This window comes from Misgurnus anguillicaudatus, chromosome 13, assembly GCF_027580225.2.
Source record: "Misgurnus anguillicaudatus chromosome 13, ASM2758022v2, whole genome shotgun sequence".
NCBI classification, from domain to species: domain Eukaryota; kingdom Metazoa; phylum Chordata; class Actinopteri; order Cypriniformes; family Cobitidae; genus Misgurnus; species Misgurnus anguillicaudatus.
In genome coordinates, this window is record NC_073349.2 from 13,783,541 (window position 1) to 13,809,219 (window position 25,679).

The 25,679-nt window shown below is 38.0% G+C and overlaps 3 protein-coding genes and 1 long non-coding RNA gene across 5 annotated transcripts; 3 read left to right on the forward strand and 1 right to left on the reverse strand.

Moving 5' to 3' along the window:
* Positions 1-3,239: 3,239 nt before the first annotated feature.
* On the forward strand, positions 3,240-6,470 carry LOC141369396 (F-box only protein 6-like). Its single transcript, XM_073875709.1, has 5 exons — positions 3,240-3,279; positions 4,456-4,509; positions 4,899-5,013; positions 5,099-5,197; positions 5,786-6,470. Exons 1-5 carry the CDS (start codon positions 3,240-3,242, stop codon positions 5,958-5,960), a joined length of 483 nt encoding a protein of 160 aa, XP_073731810.1. The 3' UTR covers positions 5,961-6,470.
* A 5,865-nt stretch (positions 6,471-12,335) lies between these two features.
* On the forward strand, positions 12,336-16,724 carry LOC129430242 (F-box only protein 6). Of its 2 annotated transcripts, XM_055187328.2 has the most exons (7): positions 12,336-12,778; positions 13,015-13,282; positions 14,008-14,122; positions 14,257-14,352; positions 14,505-14,637; positions 14,722-14,901; positions 15,629-16,724. In XM_055187328.2, exons 1-6 carry the CDS (start codon positions 12,776-12,778, stop codon positions 14,866-14,868), a joined length of 762 nt encoding a protein of 253 aa, XP_055043303.2. In that variant the 5' UTR covers positions 12,336-12,775; the 3' UTR covers positions 14,869-14,901; positions 15,629-16,724. The 2 variants fall into 2 exon arrangements, with proteins under 2 accessions (XP_055043303.2, XP_073731185.1); XM_073875084.1 differs by lacking the exon at positions 15,629-16,724 and having other exon boundaries at positions 12,343-12,778; positions 12,991-13,282; positions 14,722-14,905.
* A 242-nt stretch (positions 16,725-16,966) lies between these two features.
* On the forward strand, positions 16,967-23,870 carry LOC129430239 (F-box only protein 44). Its single transcript, XM_055187326.2, has 7 exons — positions 16,967-17,742; positions 17,834-17,904; positions 18,042-18,291; positions 20,297-20,411; positions 20,488-20,583; positions 21,347-21,482; positions 23,583-23,870. The coding sequence occupies exons 2-7, from the start codon at positions 17,857-17,859 to the stop codon at positions 23,742-23,744; spliced, it is 807 nt and encodes a 268-aa protein (XP_055043301.2). The 5' UTR covers positions 16,967-17,742; positions 17,834-17,856; the 3' UTR covers positions 23,745-23,870.
* LOC141369286 (uncharacterized) lies at positions 22,471-23,692 on the reverse strand. Its single transcript, XR_012372881.1, has 3 exons — positions 23,556-23,692; positions 22,683-22,783; positions 22,471-22,540 (listed from the first exon to the last, which is right to left on the reverse strand). It is a non-coding gene; the product is annotated as an uncharacterized lncRNA (long non-coding RNA).
* Positions 23,871-25,679: the final 1,809 nt, after the last annotated feature.

Genomic DNA, 25,679 nt, shown 5'->3' on the forward strand with positions numbered 1-25,679 from the left:
TGATGCATTTTTATTTCAAAAGTTTTATACTGATCAAATCATATCTGTTATATTATTTGCTCTTTGTTTAAAAGTGACAATCAACCAAAAGTTATTGTTTCAAGATTTTAAATGTATAAAGATGTATTTCAAGCATAAAATTATTTTGCCCACATGGGTGCCATGATGGCCCCGCATTATCATCCCACATGGGAAAACCTACATGGGGCCCACATAGGGAAACCCACATGGGACTCACATATATTGCCCATGTGAAGCCCATGCCCACATGTAACCCATGCTGCCCAGATGGGACCCACGTGGGCCCCACATATCAATGTTGGCTGGGGTCAGAGGGCGGGGCCCAGGAAAAGATTACAGGAATTAGCAAATAGCAACATGACACATCTTTCAACAATCCAATCAATTCTCAATGTACGCCCTCCCTTTTTTAATTTCAGTATACGTTTCAGAAGTTGTATGCGGATATAAAGGGCCGATCACGGTACATTATCGCATTCAGGCTGGAGATCTCAGGTGGAGGAACCGATGCCACCAGTGGGAGTAGGTTACGCAGCAAATGGGACGGCGTTGAATGAGTATGGCAGGAAGCAGCGACAGTAATGAAAATAAACGATCAAATATTACGTTCCTCATCATGGTCTGATTTCTTACAGCTTTGTTATTATTGTGTTTCCAATACTGTATTGTTCTCATGTAGTCACTCAAATTAGTGTCGTACCAAGAAATAATAAAGAGCTCACACATACACGTCTGACTTCGTCTTTACTTGATGAACACTTCCTAAACAAAAGGAAGAGTTACAACCAATCAACATGCAGTATCCAAATGATCACATACGTAGGCTGATAAGATTACATCCCCTTTTTATGAAGTAGTAAGTTACAACACAAATCTGAACTGGCAGACTGAACACCCAACTTAAACATCACATCACATTGGGGGGCAAAATATTTAGCATTGCACCTATGGAACAGATTTACAATGGCTTCCTATTACTAAAAGCATACTGGTAGGTTATGTAACTTAGAGTAAATAGATAACGTATTGTGACTAATGACATGCAGAATATACTTTCAACACAACTCTTTTTAAATTAGCATCCATAACTTTGCAATGTTTGATTCACATCTTACCGAACATCAGAAGTTTATTTTACAAATCAAGAATGTCTCTAGGTTTCACCATGCGACCAGAGCGTGTAAACTGAGTAGATGCAGCTTGCAAGTGTTTTCTTTTGTGCCTCCTGTATCCACAGGCGGATCAATGTGCATTGTCTGAGGTGCTGGCTCTTTTACTTCTGATGTTATCGCCTTGGTTTCCATTAAGTGTCTGCGATTGCGGCGGAACACTTGATCATCAGGGGTGCAGATAAGATACGACCGTTGTGTATCTGCAGGTTGCAATACGGTGGCAGGCATCCATCGTCCATCGGCTTGCTGAAAACGAACATTAACCCCTTGTGCCAATGTGGACAATGGCTGGACAATGGATCATAGTACTGCCTTTGTTTTGTTTGTTTTAGTTTCCGTTTCACACAGTTGTAGCTGTTTTCCTGACTTAGGCAAGATGGAGCGAAGACGTCAACTCATCAGCAATTGCGAGGGAGACTGAAATCCATCAGCAGGAGTGTTTCTGTGTTCGAGTAAGATGAGGTAAGGGTCCTTCTTCTCAGCATGTGCTTTATTCAGTATGGCCTTTGCTGTCTGCACTGTCTTTTCAGCAAGACCATTGCTTTCCGGGTAGTGCGGACTAGATGTCCCATGTGCAAAGTCCCACTGGATTGCAAAGTCTTTGAAGTCATGCGAGCTGTATTGTGGGCTATTATCTGAAATTATTATCTCAGGCACACCATGCCTGGCGAAGATGGCCTTCAGCTTATGGATAACTGCTGATGATGTTGTCGAATGGAGTCTCTCCATCTCAAAGAATCTGCTGTAGTAATCTACAACTATTAAATAGTTGTCTCCGTTCCACATGAATAAGTCTGTCGCGACGATTTGCCACGGACGTTCAGGGATCTGGTAAGAGATCATGGGCTCTTTTGGGTTAGATTTTCGGAGCTCTAAGCATGTGGTACACCTTTCCACCATTTCCTCAATTTGTTTGTTCATACCTGGCCAAAATAAAATATCTCTGGCTCTTTGCTTGCTCCTCTCAATTCCCATGTTTCCCGTGTGAATGCGCTCTAGCATTTCCTTTCTCAGCGCATGTGGAATGATGATTTTCTCACCTTTAAACCAAAGTCCTTCGATTTCTGAGATCTCATCCCTGTGATTCCAGTATTCAGAAAGGCTGGAGGGGCACTTCTTCCTCACATCGGGCCGTCTGCCTTTTATGACACTTCTCAGGGAGGTAAACTGTGGATCTTGCTCTGTTGCTTTTTGGATGTCTGTTAACTTGTCACTTATGGGAAGATTAGCCACAATTGTGTGAATTTGTGCATCCATATCCTCATACGGTGATTCAAGTCTGTAAGCAATGGACTTCCTGGACAGCGCATCTGCTATTGGAATGTCTTTTCCAGGGCGGTGCACAATTGTAATATCGTACCTTTGTAATTGCATTCTCTGAAGGCGCGAAGGTGCAGCCGCAAGAGATATGCAAAAATGCATATAGCTACAAAATAAATACTTTCTTCAGTGAAGTCAGACTTCTGTCCCAGAATAACATACAGCGCATAAAAAAGTGAAATGGGTAACAGCAATACCAGATACCTAATTTCTGAAGTTATAATTTCTGAAATGCTTTATTCACGGTGTGTATATTTTTCTATCTGTTCTGAGAAACTTTATATTTTTCAAACACTTTTATAAAGGTTGTTGAGATCACTCAACTGAATATGTTTACAAGACAACGTTTATTACATCCTGTTCAACTATTCAATGCTAACGTTATATAGGCTAGCATTTTATTCTTTTAGTTGCTAATATCCGGTATGTGTTAAGTTGTCAACTTGAGATCCTAGGTATCTCATAAGTTATTAGTGTTTCACTAAGATTTGCTATGTGCTTCTTTTATTTAAGTAATCTGTTGCAGCTCCTCACAAATAGGATTAAAGTCTAATTTCTCACTTTACCTCTTATATTGTTCAGTTGTTGTTAATACGTCTTTATCCATCATTACTCTTAATGCCAGAGGAATAAGGAATATTGTTAAACGCAAGGCGTTATTTTTGTTTGTCAAGCAGCACAAATCTGATTTCTGTTTCATTCAAGAGTCACACTACGTTCCGGACGATGGTAGATTATGAAGATCCCAATGGGGGAATGATCATGGGTCTGAACACTAAGAATAAATATATATACTCAAAATATAATTTTCCAGGGACAATTCTTTTATCTGTTAGGGATACATCGGGTCATTTTATTTTTCAGGAATTAACCATTGAAAATTTTAATTTGATAGTTATTAATATATATGGTTATAATTCTAACCATGAGAACCACAAAATGATTGAAACCTTAGAGAAGCATATACTACATACTCTTAATAACTTTCCAAATTCAATAATAGGGGGGGATTTTAACATGATTCTGGACCACAATATTCACTGTTGGCCTTCATGTGTTTCCAATTTAATATTATTTATGAAAAAATTTTGCTTGATTGATGTATGGAGATTCAACAACCCATAACATAATTGCTTTTACTTGGAGTAATAGGAGTGTCACCAGTCGTTCACGTTTGGACTATTGGTTAGTTTCTGATCATTTGAATATTGATAAAATATCAGTTAAATAATCACAACCCCATTAACGGATCATAATGCAGTCTCCATCTTTATCCCTTTGCACTCGGTCCCCTCCACAAGAAGAAGACATGCTTACTGGAAACTGAACAGTTCGCTTCTACAATATGATACATGATAAGGTAAAGTCAGACATAAAGAGTGAAATTCTGGAATAAAACAAAGTCTGAGGATGCTTTTGGTAGCAATTGGGAACTTTTAAAATGTAAAACTGGCCAATATTTGAGGAATTATGGTAGTATCTTATCCAAAAATTGTAAATTGGAGAAAGAAAGAGTGGTCTCTAAAATAATTTCCTTGCACCGGAAGGACCCTAGTAAAGAAAAAAGTTATTCAGAAAGCATCTTAACCCTTAAAAGAGGTCTTAAGGTCAAAATTGTTAGGAGCACGGACGAGGACTTTTAAGAGGCTTAAGAGTTTTTTTTAGCAACTGGGAAGTGGACAAAACACGAAGAGGAAGACAAAAAATGTTGCACACAATGAATGACAGTAAGTTAACATGCAACACATTTTTTTGTGGGCGTGACGTCTGAGGCTGAGACTAGTCCAGATCCACAGTGTGACCTAAAGCGTTGCAAGAAGAAGAATGGATCCTTCTGCAAGCAATCAAAAGCTTGAATTCGGATCAGTTCCAGTAAGTTGACATTTTTTGGTGTCACTGGAGAGTTTATACCATAAACTTGACTCGGAAATAGGTCAGTGAGTTTACTTTCTGTCTAAGAACAGATGTAACTTACTAAAAAATACCAGAGCTGAAGGTGAGCCACAGATCTGTTAAAATTACATTATGATAGCTTGATAATCCTTAACATTTTTATTAATTTACAATTTAGTATAACATTGTTATGGCTCTCTGTAATTATACTCGATTCTCATTGGTCAGTTGTGGCAAGTTGTTAAATGAACTCCTTTAGGGATATAAACTATTCCTTATTTAATAACAATGGTTAAAGTTTAATGGTCTTTAATGTTAAAATGAATTACTTAAAAAATAAATACATAAGTCCCCTTGAAAGTTTATTGTGGCCTTCTATAGGGCCCTGGCCACCTGGTTGAAAAAAAAAACACTGCTTTAAAGTACTGTTGTAGGGATATATTGCCAACTGGTAGATTCAAAAAGTGTCCTTCATTCTGGTATTTTTATTAGATGGATTCAAAGGATGGAACATTGTAGAGAATGGTGGAGACGAATGGAAAATAGAAGATAATTTTGCAGCCCTTCCAAATGACAACAATGAGAAATGCTTCGCCACCTCTTTTGGGTAAGTTATGTTTCTGATGCTCCAGAAATTTCAGAACTTGATTTGTAATTTCAGAACTTAACCTTTCTGTAATCTTTGTTCTCAGGTTATGTTTAAAGCAACAACTGATTAATTTAAAAAAAAAAGAGGGTTTCAGTTCTGCTTTCATGGATCATCTGCAACCTGACATCAAAATATCAGACTGGTAAGTCATTTGCAGTAGGATGAAAAAACACTTTTCAAACAGAAATACATATAAAACAATGTTTGCAAGTTTTTTATGCAAGGCTAAGCAGTATAATTAGATTTTCTTGCAGAATTGAGCATGCTTAAAATCAAAAGAGTCATCTTTCAACATACTTAGAAAAAATAGATAAAATAGATATAAATGGTCTTATTTTACAGAAAACTTTTTTCACAACTGAGATATTTTGTAAAATAAATTTCACGATGCAGTTTTTGACCTGGTGGGTCTTTAGAGTTTAAGAGGTTTTAAGTCTCCCACACAACAATTTTCAATTGTATTCAGTATTTTATTCAAACCTTTGCGGACAATTTCGGTTTTAGTTGTCTTAGTAAATTTAGATTGAGGTTTGAAAATCACCTATTGGAAGTTTTTCATTTCTGCCTCTTTTTTTTTTTGCGTACTTGTCAATACCGATCTATTTGCATAGTGAATTATAATTACTTTCTTGCCATTTAATAAAAATGTATTGCAAGGAAGACCAAAGCCTTATCATAACTCTAAAACTAGTATTTCCTTCAGTCTGATGTGTATTGTTGTCTGGTGCAGGTACGCCCCAAGCTTTGATTGCAGGTGTTATTATGAGATCTGGGTAGAGCTGCTTGATCAGGACAAGAAACCCATCAGTGTCTTTCACCCTGAAAAAGTTTTCTTTAAAAAGTGGAATGATCAACGATGGTGTCAAGTGAGTTTAATCATAATGTTTAAATTATTCAATCATTAAATGTACTTAATTCTATTACTTACAAAGCATACTGTCCAATCATCCTCCACTGAACTATTTATTAAAGGTGGTGTGTGTAAATTCTAGTGGTGAGATTGTGAATTGCAACCAACAGCTCATCCCTGAATTTTAGAATGCATATGGTGGCCTCCACCGGACAAACATGGCGTCTTCTGAAACAATGTAGTGACGAAACAGACGAATCTACAGACCCATCCTGCATGAATAAATCCAGGTATTTTCGCCTGAGTGAATCCGTGATCCGCAGACCCAGATTCGCTAATTTAACACTAGTTGAGTTGAGTCGTCCTGGGATGTCAATAATTATGAGGTTATATTCGCCATAATTCTTTTATCTCAAGTGGCATATAATATAGAGCTATTTTGGATGAAGGCATTATTTGGATATTCCATTTGTACAGTGAGTAACTCAGAAAGACTCGAGTCTTTAAACTGACTAAAGTGTGACATCTCGGAAACGCAAGCTCATGTGACTATATTTCGTATCGTGTGAAGTGGCCAGGCTGGTATGGAATACGGGTTGTAAACAGTAGTGTAGAGATCTGTCCAGCTGCTGAGAAATAAATGTTGTTTTATTATATAATATTTTTAGGTCACTAATGGACAGCATGAAAGTTTGTACTGATATGTAAAATATATGCATCATATGCTTCTTTTATGTACGTATATACATCAAAATGTAACAATTTCTATAACAAGTTAATTTGATCACTTTTTTATAAAAACTCAAACGATGACACATAACAGTTTCACAATTTGTTATTTTTAGAGCGTTTAGCATTTAGAGCAGGGACTTTTGACATGACTAATACTATGGTAAGTGTTTCTGTTCCACTGAATGATACTTGAAGGTCAAAAACTATGTCAAACACTTGTAATTCCCTTGTTTTCGGCATCTAAAACTGCAAGTCCTTGTGCACGATAAACTCTGGGGAACTCGCTATATGTGAGGTTGATCCTTTTGCCTTTTGATCCTCAGCTGCTTGTTTCTTTACACAAATGTGATGCAATCATGTGCTGATTCATGTTTTTTTTATTTTTTTGAAGTTACTTATCAAAAAATAATTGTCAAAGGTATTCCACAGAAGAACCATTTTTGGTTCCCCAAACAAACATTAAGTCAAAGGTTCCTAAAAGCAGCATTTCTTTTTTTACCTCCAATCCTGGTCCTGGAGTACTCTTTTCCAGAAAGTTTTAGATGTCTCCTTATTTAAAACACCTGATTTAACTTCCAGAATGGTTAACATGTGTCCCTAACAAGCTGATTGAGTTGAATGAGATTTTAAATAAGGAGACATCTAAGGCTTTGTCCACACGAAGCCGGTGCATTCCCTATCCGATCATTTTATTTCCTTGTTCTAAAAAAATAGTCCGTAGTATATATGCCGGACCAGTATGGGGCGCTGTAATTCTGCTACAGATATACACTATACACAAAGAAGAAGACTTTGAGCATGCGCATAAACAACGTATGATGTTGTCCATTATCGCTTGTTGCTCACCACAATTGCATAGAAACAATAGATTTTGCTGTAATAAAGCTAGTAGGCTTTAGTAGCTTCTGTAGCACGAACATAATCCCGTAGTCCGCCGTTATTGTTGTTGCTGTCACGTGTGACGCTTCCGACACGTGATGTGATGACGTTAGGGTTGCCACCCATGTCTGATAAAAAACCTGGACATATCGATGACCCGGCCAATTGGTTGGCTCACAAGCCACCCCCCCCCATAGCATAATATTTTTATAGGCCTATGCCATTATTGGCAACACTTTACAATTCTCTTTTTTTTTTCAATTCTTATTTGTTAACTAACCGTGAGCAGTACATTTGTTACTGTATTTGTTAATCTTTGATAACGTTAGTAAATAAAAATACAGCTGTTCATGGTTTATTCATGTTAGTTCACAGTGCATTAACTAATGTTAACAAGATTTAAATAAATGTATTATTAACATTAACAAAGATAAAAAATTGCTTTATGCTATAAGTGCAGTTTATTATTAGTTCATGTGTTAACTAATGAACCTTATCGTAAAGTGTTACCCAATTATTTGTTCATTATGTTAAAATATGTAAATCAGGTTTACAATTTATTAAAGCTGCTTATACTATTTATGTAAACTGTTTTTATTTATATTCTATTGCAACTTTAAACAGGTCTAAATAGCAACTAGCAAATATGCACATGAAATTAAACTTGTTGAACTCATCTCACAATGTATTTTACAATCATTTAACCCGCCATGGGAAAAGCTGAAGTCACTGTTACAAACTCTACACACCATGCAAGATTTTAACTCTTTTAAGACAGGGATACACTTTCGTGTAGTCTGGTGTAAAATGTGTCTTATATTTTTGCTTTTGGGGCACTCTCCCTCTGCCATGGCGCTCCTGTTTCTAGATACACTGATTAGTTTGGTTCGGGAGAAGAGATAAAAGCCCGCCCACACTGACAATTGATTGGTTGATGTCCTGAAACAGGCCAATCAGGATGCTCTCTGTCTTACATGCGTTAAATGAGGCAAACACACACACAGAAGCAAGGTCTCCCTCTCTGCCGTGCGCGCGCTAAATTTCATATTCACATAGCTTTTCGAAAACCGGGACATTCAGTGTCCCGGGAGAGTTGATAAATTTCCCGGGACAGGTTATTAAAAAGAAGGACAATCCCGGTAAAACCGGGACAGGTGGCAACTCTAGATGACGTTTTTGCTTCACAAAGTATACGGATTGGCTGTACACACGAAACCGCAAGGTTGTCGATTTCAGATTTATCCACTTTAGGACCCGGTTTCAAAAAATAGCGGTTTCACTCTCTCAAAACGCCGGATCCGTGTGGACGAAACGGCAATACGATAACAAATTTATACGTATACAGTGATATGCGTCTCCGTGTGGACAGCCCCTAAAAAACTTTCTGGGAGAGGGTACTCGAGGACCAAAATTGGGAAACACTGATTTAAAGAATCCTTTTACTACAAAAAACTAAGTTTTTTCAGATGTTAAAGATGGAACCATTCAGCCATAAATGGTTCTCCAATGTCATTGTGTAGCACGTTTATTTTAATGAGGTTTCTAAATGTTGCATGGGCTCAAAATGACTAAATGGGCCCCTTTGTGTTTAAGAAATAGCACAGATATGTAGTCTGACTACATAGGGCACACTTTGCTTAAGCATATGGTTGGACATTGCATAAATAAATAAATAATTTGGCCTATTATCTGCTTTTCTTGTGTTTTTAAAGTAGCTTGTTTTGTGTTTGGCCTCACATACAAACATTGGCTGGGGAGAGATGGACTGAAAACTTTGTGTAAGTTAAATCTGTTGACTTGAAAATGTTATAGTAACGTTACACTGCAGTCCCCGAGCTCACAGAATCACAGACAGCAATATATTAATAATTATTTAAAAAAAAAACATGACTCAGCCCATCTCGGTTTTTGTTGTCGAGATCAAAATTAGGATCGCTGGTTATAGTTTTGCATTATGATACGAGATGTATTAGAGCGTGTTTTTTGTTTTGTTTCCCATTTAAAATTGGTTGGACCCGGAAGCAGTGCATAACGTCAGATTAATAACAAGCGGATAGTGTTGCAGGAATGATGACGAATTTGTGTAGGCCAAGCCAACCAGGAAGTGGCGGGACACTGGCTCCCTCTACAAAAATGGAAACGTAAAAACAGGGGCATACAGCACACGACACATAGACATTGTGAAGTAAGTGTGCGTTATTCGCTGCCGCTACCCAAGCTGGCTATGTACTCCGGTAAGAGAGTCGCTGCAACCTTGTTTTTATTCAATAGGTTTATTGACATTCCATTCCAGTGTGTGTGTGTGTGTGTGTGTGTGTGTGCGTGCGTGCGCGTGCGTGCGTGCGTGTGTGTGTGTGTGTGGTTTTCTGTAAATAAAGAAATACAGAATATGTAAATATAACATACATAACAAATACACATATATACAGATTAAAGATTAATAAGTAACTATCTCACTCTGCATTATAATAATTATATGCAATAAATAATTGCTATACAACAACTAAACAGTAGGGATGCTCCGATCAGGATTTTTGCAGCCGATACCGATCACCGATTTGTAATCTTCGTGATCGGCCGATACCGATTCCGATACCGTTTTTTTTTAAAGCTGATATGCAAGCTTTTTGATGACTAACTGTTACAATCTTTCTAAATAAAATAATACCACGGATGTTGCCTTTGTTATATTACTTGCAGTAATTAGGTATATTATTGTTTTAATAGAGACTCAAATAAATAAGCACAACAAATATTTATTCTGCAAAGAGAAATTTAATATGGCTTTAAAAAGGCTTATGTCTCCTAAAAGTACTAAAAATAAAACACTTCACAGACTTTACTGTAATAAATAAATATACACGCATTCGTATGAAGTATAAAAATTCTTTAGTCAAGAGCAGAGAGTGATTTTATTGAGAAATGAATTAGGTTACTGCAGCTTTAAGACGTGAGAGAGAGATCGCTCTGTTCACGTGCACTGATGACAGGGCAGCTGTGTGTGTGGGCGGCGGCTGAACACAGACAAGCAGCTGTGAGGAAAATAAAAGTTTAAATGCTCAAAACTTTAAGACGCATGCAAATAAGAAACTTTTGGCATGGGGATGCAATTGTCCGTGATAGATATGTGTTGTATACGCTGTTTGATGGGGATGTGAAGACGCCTCGCGCTGTTTACCGGAGAGCGTCCTCATACGCATATCTCTGTAAAGGCAAAGAGAGACATACAAATCTGCACGCTGCACATGAGCAACAGGTTGTAAAGCATCATAAGCATACGGCGCATATCTGTCACGGACGGTTGCGTCTTCATGCCGGGGGTTTCTTGTTTGCATGCGTCTTGGGGTTTTGAGCGTTTGGACTTTTGTTTTCCTCGCAGCTGCTTGTCTGCGTTCAGCCACTGCCTACGTAAAAATTTCTTTAATTGCAACCGCATTCAGGATCCTTTTGATGACAAAATTAAACAGAAAGATCAGTTTATGAGATCGGCAGATTTAGCGAGCACCGATCGAGTCATTTAATGCCATTATCGGCCGATACCGATCGGCGGCCGATCGATCGGAGCATCCCTACTAAACAATACTGAGTAGTAATGGAAATTAACATAGTTCAGTAAAGTAAAATGCAATTATATCTATTAGTCACTAGATGTCAGTCTAAAGGGGATCGCACACCGGCCGCGCAGCTCAGCGCCGCGTCGCACCTAGGAGAACTCGGAGGTATTGTAAACCGGAAGTGCACATTAAATAGCGCGAGCTTCGTCAGATTGCATCTACTTCAAAATGTAAAATATACATTAGCAGCCAATGTTTATCATTAATAATGTGGGACACATATGATGTTATTCAATGTGAAACTATGTGAGTGGTGCTCTGTGGCGCGACAGTGATTTGAACAACTTCCTGAAGGGGATCGCACACCGGCCGCACAGCTCAGCGCCGCGCCGTTCTAAAAAAATGTAACACATTGTTTTCTATGAGTGTACGCACACCGGCGCCACCCAGCTGTGAAGGGGATCGCACACCGGCCGCGCAGCTCAGCGCCGCGTCGCACCTAGGAAAACTCGGAGGTATTGTAAACCGGAAGTGCACATTATATAGAGCAAGCTTCGTCAGATAGCGTCTACTTCAAAATGCAAAATATACGTTAGCAGCCAATGTTAATCGTTAATGATTTGGGACAGATATGATGTTGTTTAATGTGGAACTATCAGTCGGTGGCGCTGTGTGGCGCGACAGGGATTTGGACAACTTCCTGAGTCACAGCTGGGCGGCGCGGACAGGCGCCACCTGTCGGCGCCGGTGTGCGTACACTCATAGAAAACAATGTGTTACATTTTTTTAGAACGGCGCTGCGCGGCGCTGAGCTGCGCGGCCGGTGTGCGATCCCCTTGACTCAGGAAGTTGTTCAAATCCCTGTCGCGCCACAGAGCGCCACTCACATAACTTAACATTAAATAACATCATATGTGTCCCACATCATTAATGAATAACATTGGCTGCTAACGTATATTTTACATTTTGAAGTAGACGCTATCTGACAAAGCTCGCGCTATTTAATGTGCACTTCCGGTTTACAATACCTCCGAGTTCTGCTAGGCGCGACGGGGCGCGGCACTGAGCTGCGCGGCCGGTGTGCGATCCCCTTGAGTCACAGCTGGGCGGCGCGGACAGGCGCCACCTGGCGGCGCGGACACCACCTGGCGGCGCGGACAGGCGCCACCTGGCGGCGCCGGTGTGCGTACACTCATAGAAAACAATGTGTTACATTTTTTTAGAACGGCGCGGCGCTGAGCTGCGCGGCCGGTGTGCGATCCCGACCACAAATGAACATATCGTCAATATGCAGGTGCAACCGCCACATGACAGACTAGTGGCGCGAACGGAACAATGAAACGCGCTTCAACATTTAAATAAGCAAATACCGTTGCGAGTGCAAAAACTTAACTAATCCTAACAGGATTATAAAAACAAATGTACAACATATTACTAACATGCATAAATCAAGATATTAACTATTGTTTCTAAATTATATATATTACAGCAAGTTCTTATAATTACAGAAGACGTGAGCATGCTGAACTATAATTAAGAGAAACACTATTATGTTAACTAGACAAATAAATATACATGCAATACCATCAATCGTGTCTGCAGCGAACTATAAAGTAAAATGGCGAAATTGCGCATGTGCACAAATGCGTGAGTCTAAGGAGTGACGTCAGTTCATCAGTCCAGCAGGGAGTTTTCCACAGCCAGTATGGTAGGTGCCTATATTTCTTTTGGAAAAAAAAATAAGTCTGTTGTGCTGTCGTCTACACTGATAAGTTATAAAGGCGAGTTACCTATACTTCCCTTTATCTCGTAAATACTTCTCTGTTGTATTTTTGAAGTTTTTAAAACGAATAAAAGCTACATTGCTGTTTTAAATGCTATGTTTTATTAGCAATGAATTTACCCAGAACTTTATTTCAGACCATCTCTGTCTGTCTGTGTTAGTTCAAGTACGCACATTTGCAGCCATCTGTTCCAGTAGCTGTGGTTGAGGAGATCTTACTGAATCTGCCTGAAGAGGAGGTGGTATTAAAGTGTCGTTTAGTGTGCCGTGAATGGAAGATGTTGGTGGACTCACAGTCACACTGGAGAGCGCGCTGTCGTAGAGAGGGGATCGAGCCCTGCGATGCGTCCAGACCTCCAGCGAACTGGCAGCGTTTTTACTTTCTGAGAAAGAAACAACGTAACTTGCTTAAGAATCCAAAAGCTGAAGGTGATTACTGTTTATCTCTCAGTTCATCCATCTACACTTACGTGAGTTAAGACGCCAGTCACATCTTTAAAGAAGATTCATATTTTCCAATGACCCACATAAAAATACATTATTTTGTAAACAGTGTTTCAGCAGCAACAACACATAAACAGCTTTTGTGGACAGAACGCAACTTCCGGTATTTTATAGCACATTTATAATATGTAGAAAGTCTCAAAAAACATTATAGTACTTCCAACAGTTTAGTAAATACTATACTGCCCTCCAAAGGCTAAGTGCAGTAACTACACAAATACTGAAACCAAGAAAAATGCCCAAAGTTTTTACACCAGCCAGTCTGCAATTTTGGCACACACATTTCTCTGAAATTGGACAAAATTGAACCAGGAGACTTTGTCAATAGACACATAAGATCTCACAAAGCCCATTTCAATCCTTAACTCAATTTTGACCAAATGCATAGTTACTGCACTTTGCCTTTGTCAAAAGCATAAAGTCCAAGTGATTAAGACCAGAAGGTGTGAGATCCACAAAACTGAAAATATATAAACAAGAACTATTAAAAAATACTTTCAAATGTTTGGGATAACTGGACTGTAGGCTGTATTTAAATTGCTAAGATGCAGTTGCTTTTATTCAAAGAAAAAAACATTAACATTTTGTCTAAATATAAAATATATAAAAGTAGATATCTGCATATGGTAAAAAAATTTTGTTTTTATTAGAGGAATTAAATGGATGGGAGATTGTACACAACGGTGGAGACGGTTGGGCAGCACATGGAAACAGAAATCCACTTTTTGAAAACACAGTCACCAAATGCTTTGTAACCTCTTACATGTGCGTCAGTTTGATGCATCTATTATAAAATCATTTTAAACCAGTTTAATTGAAATGTAGTTGATTTTAAAATCTGATTATTCAAACTCAGACCATCTTTATGTACACAAATCACCTATATATTTTGTCCTCAGGTTATGTTTAAAGCAACAGATTATTGACCTTAAGAAAGAAGGTTACAGCCCTGCTATAATGGATCAATGGCAACCAAATATTAAAATATCAGATTGGTGAGAATTAAAAAATTTTTTTTTAAATTTGACATTTTAAGTGAACCTTAATGATTCCTCTGTCCTTCAGATTCAGGTGAAAACCAGCTTTAACCATAACATGAAAGTTGAATATGCAAATTAGCACATGTACTTCTGTTTGGTCTGTACAGGTATACCCCACGCTGTGATTGTGGCTGTTACTATAAAATCTTTGTGAGGTTGCTTGGTCAGAATAAAGAAGAGCTCAGAACTTTTCATGAAAAAGTTGTCTTTCCTCAGTGGAATGATGAGCAATGGTGTCACGTAAGTAGGAAATTAGAAGATTATTTTAGATAAAGTCTTATTAATGTTAACAGTATTTCTGATGTTTCTGTGTGTTTTTTCCAGATGACACACGTTTTTAAGAATTATGGACCTGGAGTACGTTTTATTCAATTCATACATGGAGGAAAGGATACACAGTTCTGGAAGGGCTGGTATGGAATACGGCTAACTAACAGTAGTGTTGAGATCTGTCCAGAAGATGGGTCATAGCATGTTTCAGTCTGAATATGCCTGTTTACATTTTTTAAAGAAATAGTCTACTCATTTTCAATATTAAAATATGTTATTACCTTAACTAAGAACTGTTGAATCATCCCTCTGTCGTCTGTGTGTGTGCGCGTGGGCGCTGGAGCGCGCTGCGACGCTACGATAGCATTTAGCTTAGCCCCATTCATTCAATGGTACCATTTAGAGATAAAGTTAGAAGTGACCAAACACCTCAACGTTTTTCCTATTTAAGACGAGTAGTTATATGAGCAAGTTTGGTGGTACAAAATAAAACATAGCGCTTTTCTAAGCGGATTTAAAAGAGGAACTATATTTTATGGCGTAATAGCACTTTTGGGAGTACTTGGACTCGCCTGAAAAGTCTGCTCCCCTTCTCACTCTCATAATGGGAGAGGGAGGGTGTTACTGCGCCGAGTCAAAGTACTCCCAAAAGTGCTATTACGCCATAAAATATAGTTCCTTTTTTAAATCCGCTTAGAAAAGCGCTACGTTTTATTTTGTACCACCAAACTTGCTCGTATAACTACTCGTCTTAAATAGGAAAAACGTTGATGTGTTTGGTCACTTCTAACTTTATCTCTAAATGGTACCATTGAATGAATGGGGCTAAGCTAAATGCTATCGTAGCGTCACAGCGCGCTTCAGCGCTTACGTGCACACACACAGATGACAGAGGGATGATTCAACAGTTCTTAGTTAAGGTAATAACATATTTTAATATTGAAAATGAGTAGACTATTCCTTTAACCAAAGATAAAGAATCCATATACTTATACATAGTATTAGCACGTTGTTGCCTTATGTTTTACATCATGCAATGCATTTTTATGATATGCATTATATAGAATATTCTGTAAAATAACATAAACGTCATAAAATAAATCTAGAATACTCCCTCAGCACTTTCAAATGGAGCCAAGTGACGAGAAATAAACTTATAAGATGGCAGTTTTGTGATGGCAAAATTAAAGGCTCTCTAAGCGAATCTGCGAGACGTTAGTTATTGTTGACGTTTGAAACTGTTTTCAAACAGACGGAGCGTAGCTAACTCCTCCCCCCCCCCTCCCTTCCGTGCTTTCATGAACGCGCCCAACCCCCACCACCAAATCCTTTTTGTCATTTATTGGCTGGAATACTTTGTTTTGTTTTGTGATGCTAGGTTTGGCCACTTGTTGATATTGCCGTTTGTGAAGCCTGGGCTGTCTACAGAGATCGCGTTTTTTTTACAGTTTGATCAGCGGACAGGCAGCAAGCAGATAGTGAGGAGATGTTTCCGGTATGTAACAAAAAATGTTTTATGGTCTAAAACGCTTCAATTCGCTAAGAGCGCCTTTAAAATCTGTTTTGATTGTGATCACAGTATTAAAGGGGACATTTAACAAGACTGTTTATAAGATTTAAAAATAATTCTTTGGTGTCCCCAGAGTACATATGTGAAGTTTAAGCTCAAAATACCATATAGATAATTTATTATAACATGTTAAAATTGCCACTTTGTAGGTGTGAGCAAAAATGTGCTGTTTTGGGGTGTGTCCTTTTTAAATGTAAATGCAAATGAGCTGATCTCTGCACTAAATGGCAGTGCTGTGGTTGGATAGTGAAGATTAAGGGGTGGTATTAACCCCTTCTGACATCGCAATGGGGGCCAAATGGGTTCAATGACTTAATTCTTCACATGCTTGCAGAGAATGGTTTACCAAAACTAAGTAACTGGGGACCCAAGTATAGCACTTAAACATGGAAAAGGTTTACACTTGATGCTACTTAAATATTATTGTAGTTATGTATGTTGGTCATTTGGCTTTATAGTAAATACAAATAAATGATAGAAAATTGTAGTGTGTTATGTTTTACTTGTGTAGAAGTTATTTTGTTGTTTATGTCTACAAAACTTTTGTTTTTAGTGGTTCTTTGCTCGTAATCAAAGAAGAACCATTTTTTAGTGCCATATAGCACCATTGAAGCACCTGTGTAGAACCATATGTGGTGCTATATGGCCGCTGTATGGTTTTTCATATGTGCTTCAGCTGTGCTATATATATCACTAAAATGGTTCTTCTTTGATTACGAGCAAAGAACCACTTTTCGTGCTATTTAGCACCGTTTGTTTTTAGAGTGTATGGCTGCGCTGCTGCGCATAGGCTACCTATCAGCGTACCGCGAGAGCGATTTGTCTAGGGGTGTGCCCTTCGTACTTTTGAATGTATTCTCAATATCATTATTGTTATTTTTACAGTGTAAGAAATGTATTTTGTATAGTGTTATATGCAGCTAAATGTTGTGCTATATGAAGAGTTGCCATTAGGGGGCAACAGTGTTCTATATTAGAGTGAGTTCTGTACTGAATAAAGCAGTAAAAGAAGTGAGTGAATCAGCAAACCGCGTGTGAGTGTTGCTCTGGGTGTTACGATAAAATTGTTTATATACATACATAAGCAAGCAACATAATATATAGTGATTGAGTTTATGGCTCGCTATTATGCGGATCAGGAAGCTTTTCGCGTCCAATTGAAAAGACCTTACGGCACGCCCCATATCTTTCCGACCTCTTGCCACGCCCATTGCTCCAGCCTGCAGCTACCTCTACTTTTACGCGTTTGGATATTTTATAGTTGTAGCCTACTTTCGTTTAGATGTATTCAGGCAAATAAGTGATATCGAATAACTGGAGTGTGTTGGGAATTGCGGGAAATCTGATTCATGTGACGGACGGGTCGTTTAAACGATTATTGTTCCAGGCAGTTTAGAAAAACGAAAACAGAAACATACGAGGGTAGGCCTACGCATATAATCTTTCACATTCTTGGGCTACTTCGGGTAGAGAACTAATTATTAGGCTACATGACGAAGAAGAAGGTATGTGTCATTATTTATGTTTCATACTTTAAAGTCAAAGTTTAAGTTAACGTCGTGTTGTTTTTAACCTAAAGCTGTAACGTTGTTCCAGATCCACAGTGTGACAACAACCAAATGTTTGCAAAAAGAAAAATGGGTATTTCTGCAAGCAATCAAAATGATGTATATACGAAGCTTGAATTCGGATCAGTTTCACTAAGTATACATTTGGTGTCACTGAGTTTTTACATTAAACATGACTCGGAAATGGGTCATAGATTGACTGAAACTGAAAACCAATCGTTTTCTGTTATTATTAGTGCCCAGGATTAAACTCAGCTGTGGTTGAGGAGATCTTACTGAATCTGCCTGCAGAGGATGTGGTATTAAAGTGTCGTTTAGTGTGTCGTGAATGGAAGGAGCTGGTGGACACACAATCACACTGGATAGAGCGCTGCCGGAGAGAGGGGTTCAAGCCCTGCGATGCGTCCAGACCCCCGGCGGACTGGCGTCTGTTTTACTTTCTGTCTAAGAAAAGACGTAACTTACTAAAAAACCCCAGAGCTGAAGGTGAGCCACAGAGCTGTTACGATTACATTATGATAGCTCGATAATTCTTAACATTTTTATTAATTTACAACACATTTACTATAACATTTTTACATGGCTCTCTGTAGTACTCGATTCTCATTGGTAAGTCTGACATTATCCTTGATAACAGCCGGTAAAACTGTTAAAGTCACAATGAAATTTAAATTATAAACTTAGATTTTTTGGAATATTGTGGTATTTTTTTTACAAATGATATATGAGCTTCATTATTTAAAAAAATATATAATCGTTATTCAGAAACCTCAAAAAGATCTCTCTTTAATTCCATTCATGAGGAATGGTGGAAGGGTGGTGCCTGGGAAAAGATTGCAGGGATTAGCAAATAGCAACATGACCCAACTTCCAATGATCCAATAAATTCTCAATGGACGAATTCAAGTCCAGCCCTACCTTTTTTATTTTAGAATCCGTTTTACACGGATATTTGCCAAGACCAAGTGGCAACCTTCCGGTCTCTGAGGGTATGCATTGACGTCACTGCTCTGAAAGAATGAGTGGCAAAACATTGAACAAAATAGCTGGGTTTAAAAAAACAGCAGTATAACGGACAATTATCAGCTTAAATTGAATTTAGTTGGCCTTGACAGTGACCTCCAGGGACGTTGGCATGTGACCAGACCATTTTTATATGTTTGTCCTGCCTAATACTACTAAACAATTGCTACAAATTCTTGTTGAATCTGTTTGCACAGTCGATCACACAACAACTTCCCCCATTTTAGACACGTTTCCCACTCTACGTGCTAATGCTGTCGCTCAAACATTTTGCCACTCAGTGGGCATAACCGCAGTCACTTTTGCCTAAGGTGATGTCACGTGCATATCCTCTATTCATCGAGTGGCCGCTAGAGACTGGCTCCAAAAGAAAGCAGAAAACTTTACAGCAGAAAATACTATGTTTACAGCCTCATACAAAATGTTTTTGGTCTATATAGCTAATTTTGACCTTAATGATGAGGGGGGTGTATTTTTTTGTAAAATTATATTAAGCCTCAAAGTTTTGCATAATTAAGGGCGTGGCCACTTAAGTGACAGGTGAATTTCCACTGCTGTCACTCCTGCTGAGCTAGGTGGGTATGGTTTCAGGAACCAGTAACCTTAGGTCACCTTTGTCCCGTCTTTCGGACGATTTTTGGTTATCCAGGTGACGCGTTGCAAGATGAAGACGGCAGGCTTCGCCTAATTTGGGCTTTAAAAATGCTCCTCACAAACCTACGGGTGATGTCACGGACAGTACGTCCATATTTTTTACAGTCTGGTCACGAGGAGGAAAATAAGATGATCACCACTTCTGTTTCGTTGTGACTTTAACACACCTTTCTTCCAGGAACTGCAAGTTAGATAAGTTGTTAAGTTGCTAAGTTGTTAAGTAAACTCCTTTAGGGATATACACTATTCCTTATTTAATAACAATGGTTAAGTGTCATTGTCTTTAATGTTAGACTTAATAACTTAAAAACTTAATACTTAAGTCCCCTTGAAAGTTTATTGTGGCCTCCTATAGGGCCCTGTCCACCTGGTTGAAAAAAAAACACTGCTTTAAAGGCGCTCTAAGCGAATTCACGCGTTTTAGACCATAAAACATTTTATGTTATATACAGCGAACCTCTCCTCACTCTGCTTGCTGCCTGTCCGCTGATCAAACTGTAAAAAAACACGATCTCTGTAGACAGCCCAGGCTCTACAAACTTCAATATAAACACAGTGGCCAAACCTGCACCACGAAACAAAACAAAGTGTTCCAGCCAATAAACGCCAAGAAGGATTTGGGGGTTGGGATTGGGCGCGTTCATAAAAAGCACGGAAGGGAGGGGGAGGGGTTAACTACGCTCAGTTTTTTTGAAAACACATTTCAAAAATCAACACACAGATTCGCTTAGAACGCCTTTTAAGTACTGTTGTGGTGAGATATTGCCAACTGGTAAATTCAAACAATGTCCTTCATGCTGGTGATTTTTGTTAGATAAATTCAATGGATGGATCATTGTAGAGAATGGTGGAGACCGCTGGAAAATAGAAGAGAATTTTGCAGCCCTTCCAAATGACAACAATGACAAATGCTTCGCCACCTCTTATGAGTATGTTATGTTTCTGATGCTTCAGAAATTTCAGCGTAATTTCCAAACTTAACCTGTCTGTAATCTTTGTTCTCAGGTTATGTTTAAAGCAACAGCTGATTAATCTAAAAGAAGAGGGTTACAGTCCTGCTTTCATGGATCATCTGCAACCTGACATCAAAATATCAGACTGGTAAGTCATTTGCAGGATGATAAAAAAAACACTTTTCAAACAGAAATACATATAAAACAATGCTTGCAGGTCTCTTATGCAAGGCTAAGCAGTATAATTAGATTTTTTGAGAATTGAGCATGCTTAAATTTCAAAGAGTTATCTATACACATACTTTGGAGTAAAATAGATATAAATGCTCTTATTTTACAGAAAACTTTTGTCCATAACTGATATATTTTGTAAAATAAATTTTATGATAGTTTAAGAGGTTTTAAGTCTCTGTTATCCTACACAACAATTTTCAATTCTTTTTTTTAAGTTATTTTTTGGCCATTTTTGCCTTGATTAGATAGAAAGTAATTAAGGAGATGACAGGAAAGTATAGGGTGAAGAGAGGGGTATGGGATTGACAAAGGACCTCGAGTCGGGATTCGAACTCGGGTCGCCAGAAGTGCGTCTGCACCATGTGTCGGAGCACCATCCACTACACCATCGGCTCCGACACAATTTTCAATTCTATTCGGTATTCTATTCAAACCTTTGCAGACAATTTCAGTTTTAGTTGTCTTAGTAAATTTAGATTGGGCTTTGAAAATCTCCTACTAGAAGTTTTTCATTTTTGCCTCTCTTTTTGCATACTTTTCCATACCGATCTATTTGCATATTGAATTATAATTACTTTCTTGCAAATAAAAAATGTATTGCAAGGAAGACCAAAGCCTTATCATAACTCTAAAACTAGTATTTCCTTCAGTCTGATATGTATTGTTGTTTGATGCAGGTACGCCCCACGCCGGGATTGCGGGTGTCATTATGAGATCTGTGTAGAGCTGCTTGATCAGGAAAAGAATCCCATCAGTGTCTTTAAGCCTGAAAAAGTTTTCTTTGAACAGTGGAATGATCAACAGTGGTGTCAAGTGAGTTTAATCGTAATGTTTAAATTATTGAATAATTTTTTAATAATAAATGTACTAAATCTCTATTATTTACAAAACATACAGTCCAATCATCCTCCACTGAACTATTTATTAAAGGTGGTGTGTGTAAATTCTAGTGGTGAGATTGTGAATTGCAATCAACAGCTCATCCCTGAATTTCAGAACGCATATGGTTGCTGCCACAGGACAAACATGGCGTCTTCTGAGACAACGTAGTGACGAAACGCGCTCTGTAGAGCAGTTTGTCTGTTTAGGGCTACTGTAGAAACATGAAGACGACTTACAGTATATGTAAGGGGACCTGCGGTGTATGTAGATAAAAACGGATCATTCTAAGGTAATAGAAAGAATACAGTTCATTATGTAAGGTCTTTATACACCACTGATAATAGTTATATTATATTGCATTTCTGTCAAGAGATCTTTCTAAAATAGGGTGACCTTACGTGCCATTCTTCCCGGAGCAATCCCGTCCAGGATTTTGTGTTCGTCTCCCGGAAGTCGTATTTGTCGACCGCATACGTCATAGAGGATTATTATTATTATTACAGAAAAGCAACCGTTACATTTTAAGGTAAGAATGAAACTACGATTGTATATCTTATGTTTTTAACTGAATGGCGAATGGGGTCAACAAATATGACTTCCGGAAGACGCACCGAAATCCTGGACGGGATGCGTCCGGGAAGAATGGCACGTATGGTCACCCTATCTAAAAGTCCCACAATGCACTTTTAAAGGTATAAGTGATTTAGGAGAAAAGCGGTTGAAAATATAAATCATTTTAAAACAATTATCTGAATATTTGCTAGATGTTAGTTCTGTGTGTATATTGAACAAAAATGTGTTTTGTAAGAGGCGTGACTTTGGATGGCGATTTGAATGGAGGGTGGGATCGTGATTTCATTGCTATTCGGCTACCGTTAGCATTTTTCAAAATTAGATACCCTACCTTTAACCTTGATCCTCCTACTGACCTGTGAGTGATGGGTCTGTGGTCTCCACTAACACGAATCCATTTGGTCCTGCTGCTAAACCTGTTGCGTATTAAAATTTAAAGATTTGCATCATTCCTTTTAACTGTACAATCTCATACTTGCATATCCCAGCTAATCTGCCTAGCATTTAGCAAGCCAGAAGTCCCTTAACTTGTAAACATAATTAGCTGTTGGCACTGACCGTCACAGTTGGACTCAGATTCAGCTGCTTGGATCAGCACAACTTGCTGCAGACAGAGCCGGAAACGTAGCAGATCAATATCGCGGATCCACACACCCATCCTGCATGAGTAAATAGGGATTGGTGAATCTGTGAAATCCTGAGTGAATCCGTGATACGCAGACTCAGATTGACTAATTTAACACTAGTTAAGTGGATCAAACATGGCAGACTCGTCACAGGATGTCAATAATCATGAGGTTATATTCACCATAATTCTTTTTTTCTCTTTTATAATTGGCATATAGACCCTTTTACTGTTTGTACACAATGATGACGTGGCAACGTATGCACGCGCATTTTGACAACGGAAGTATGGCAAGAATCAGAAGTGAATCAACACAGACAGAGAAAGTTATTTTAAAAAGTTGACTTATCAACTTTCTCAACACAGCTACCAGATCCGTGTACTATAGTGGAGTGGATAGTAGACGTTAGAAGATGCCCAAATATAAAGTGGCCAGATACATATATACGTATATTAGTATATTATATTACTGCAACCAAACGCAGCAACCAGACATTTTGATGCTGGAAAACCATTTTAATAAGTTGCTTACACGTTAGAACCACTGGGGAACAACACCACTTCTGTTGCCGAAATGCGCGCACAGGCTATTTGGTCACGTGAGCTGTAAAAGGGTCTATAATATAGAGTTATTTGGATGAAGGCATTATTTGGATATTCCATTTAGAACACCACATTAACTACCCTCCCATACTGTGATACTGACTCAAATGACTCATAAAACCTAGATCTGCACAGTGACTCAGAAAGACTCGAGTCTGTCAAGTTTGACATCTGGGAAACGCAAAGGTTGTTTGAAATCTTACCTTTTGTTTTCACTGCTTTAATTTCAGATGACACACGTCTTTAAGAATTACGGACCTGGAGTTCGGTTTATCCGTTTTACTCATGGAGGACAGGATACACAGTTCTGGGCAGGCTGGTATGGAATACGGGTTGTAAACAGTAGTGTAGAGATCTGTCCGGAAGATGGGTCACAGCATTTTTCAGTCTGAATTTATGTTCTCTGAATTTCAGCCTGTTTACATTTTTAACCAAAGATAAAGAATTCATATACTGTTGTTGCCTTATGTATAACATCATGCTATGCATTTTAATGGGATGTATTATATAGAATATATGGGTGATTCTCACGAAACCATTGAAACACCACGGCACTAATGATTTTAGCTTTAAAATGTGTAATATAGTAACATTAAAAAGCATCAGAATTAACACAATACTGTGTTCTACCTTGCACAATGTGTGATTTCAACATAAGAATTTATAATTGTAAATTTTATCTCATTTTCTGCTGAGATTCTCATTACCGCAATGTGTTCGGCTGTGTTTGAACATGCGTTATGTTGTAATTTAATCAAATTAACACAAAAATATTAAGAAAAAAAATAAATGGATGTTTTGCTAGACTACTTTAGATGACAGAAAAAATATTTACTGAATATTCATGTATAATAATAATGAAGAAAAATTAGGAAAATGATGTGTCCATGCTTGATGTTCTCATCCTCCGCAACACTTTTTGAGAACAGTTTAAGCACACATACAGAATTTTAATAAAGTCTGATTTTGAGTGACCAAGCACATGGACCAGTTACTTCAAGATGGCTACCAGGTAAGATCATTTTTTTTACAGTTAATTTGAAATATTGTCTTGTCAGAATGCTTACGCGACATTTTGATTATCATTACCACAACAGATGCTTATTAAATGTTAATTTAATTAATAGAAGCATAATACTTTGATTTTAAATGCATTTGCAGAATCTCCAAATGATGTTCTTTCAGGTTTGTCATGTCATTTTGAAAATATGTCAGTGTTGATGTTTTCTGACTGTTGCGGTAATGAGATTTTTTAGGACTAATTTTTTTAATTATGTTACAAAAAGTGTTAAATGATAAGTAAAAGTGGGAAAAAAAGTAAATTTAAGCAATTTTTACATTTTCATGCTTGACATGTTTAAAACCAAGTTTTCGTGAGAATCACCCATATAGAAAAAAATAACGTGTTTTGACAGCATTAAATATTTACACTTGATGCTACTTAAAAACATTAATGTAGTTATGTATGCTGGCCATTTGGTTTTATAGTAAATAAAAACAAAAAAACTATAAGCAATTTAATGGAATATTGTAGTATGTTAAGTTTATTTGTGTGGAATTAATATTTTTCTGCAAAACTTTTTAAGATCATGGAAGTAAGTAAACCTTTATTAACACAATTTACAATTACAAATAATAAATAAATAAATCACAGTTATGTGATCATTATATAAACAACAGCTTAACTTGAGATGTGCCTAAAAGCTTAGCAAGTTTTGTACTCCACATAGATGTATCACTGCAGCGATCCAAAGCATCAATATGCAATCTATATATTTATTATGTCTATGGCTGCGGATACCTATTGGTGTATGACAAAGTGCCGCGAGAGCAATCTATCTAGTCGTGTGCCCTTTGTGCAGTGGCTGTGCATACCGATCAAAGCACAGCAAGACTGGCTGCATCCAAATACCGGATGCATCACAATTTACGGTCTGGGCCCTTCTAAGGCCGCGGACTTTGAAGGCAAGACTCTGAATTTTAAGGCCCTGTTTACATTAGAGCTTTTGCGTTAAAAAGGCATTTAAAAATGAAAACGATCCTCATCTATACTGGCACGTCAAAAAAAAAAATGTACATTTATATGTAAATTGTTGTAATGTTTTAATTCATTGGACGTAATGGATGCAGGCAGCTATTTGTAAAATCCTACGAAACAGTTTGCTTCGGAATCGCTCTCACTGTGTTTTGATGTCATCGGTATGCGATGCGTAACGACTTAGGGCACACTCACACTATCCAAACCGTGCCCAGGCGCGTTTGACACCCAAAGCCTGGTTCGTTTGACTGGTGTGTTCACTCTGTACCGTACCCGGTTTCGTTATTCG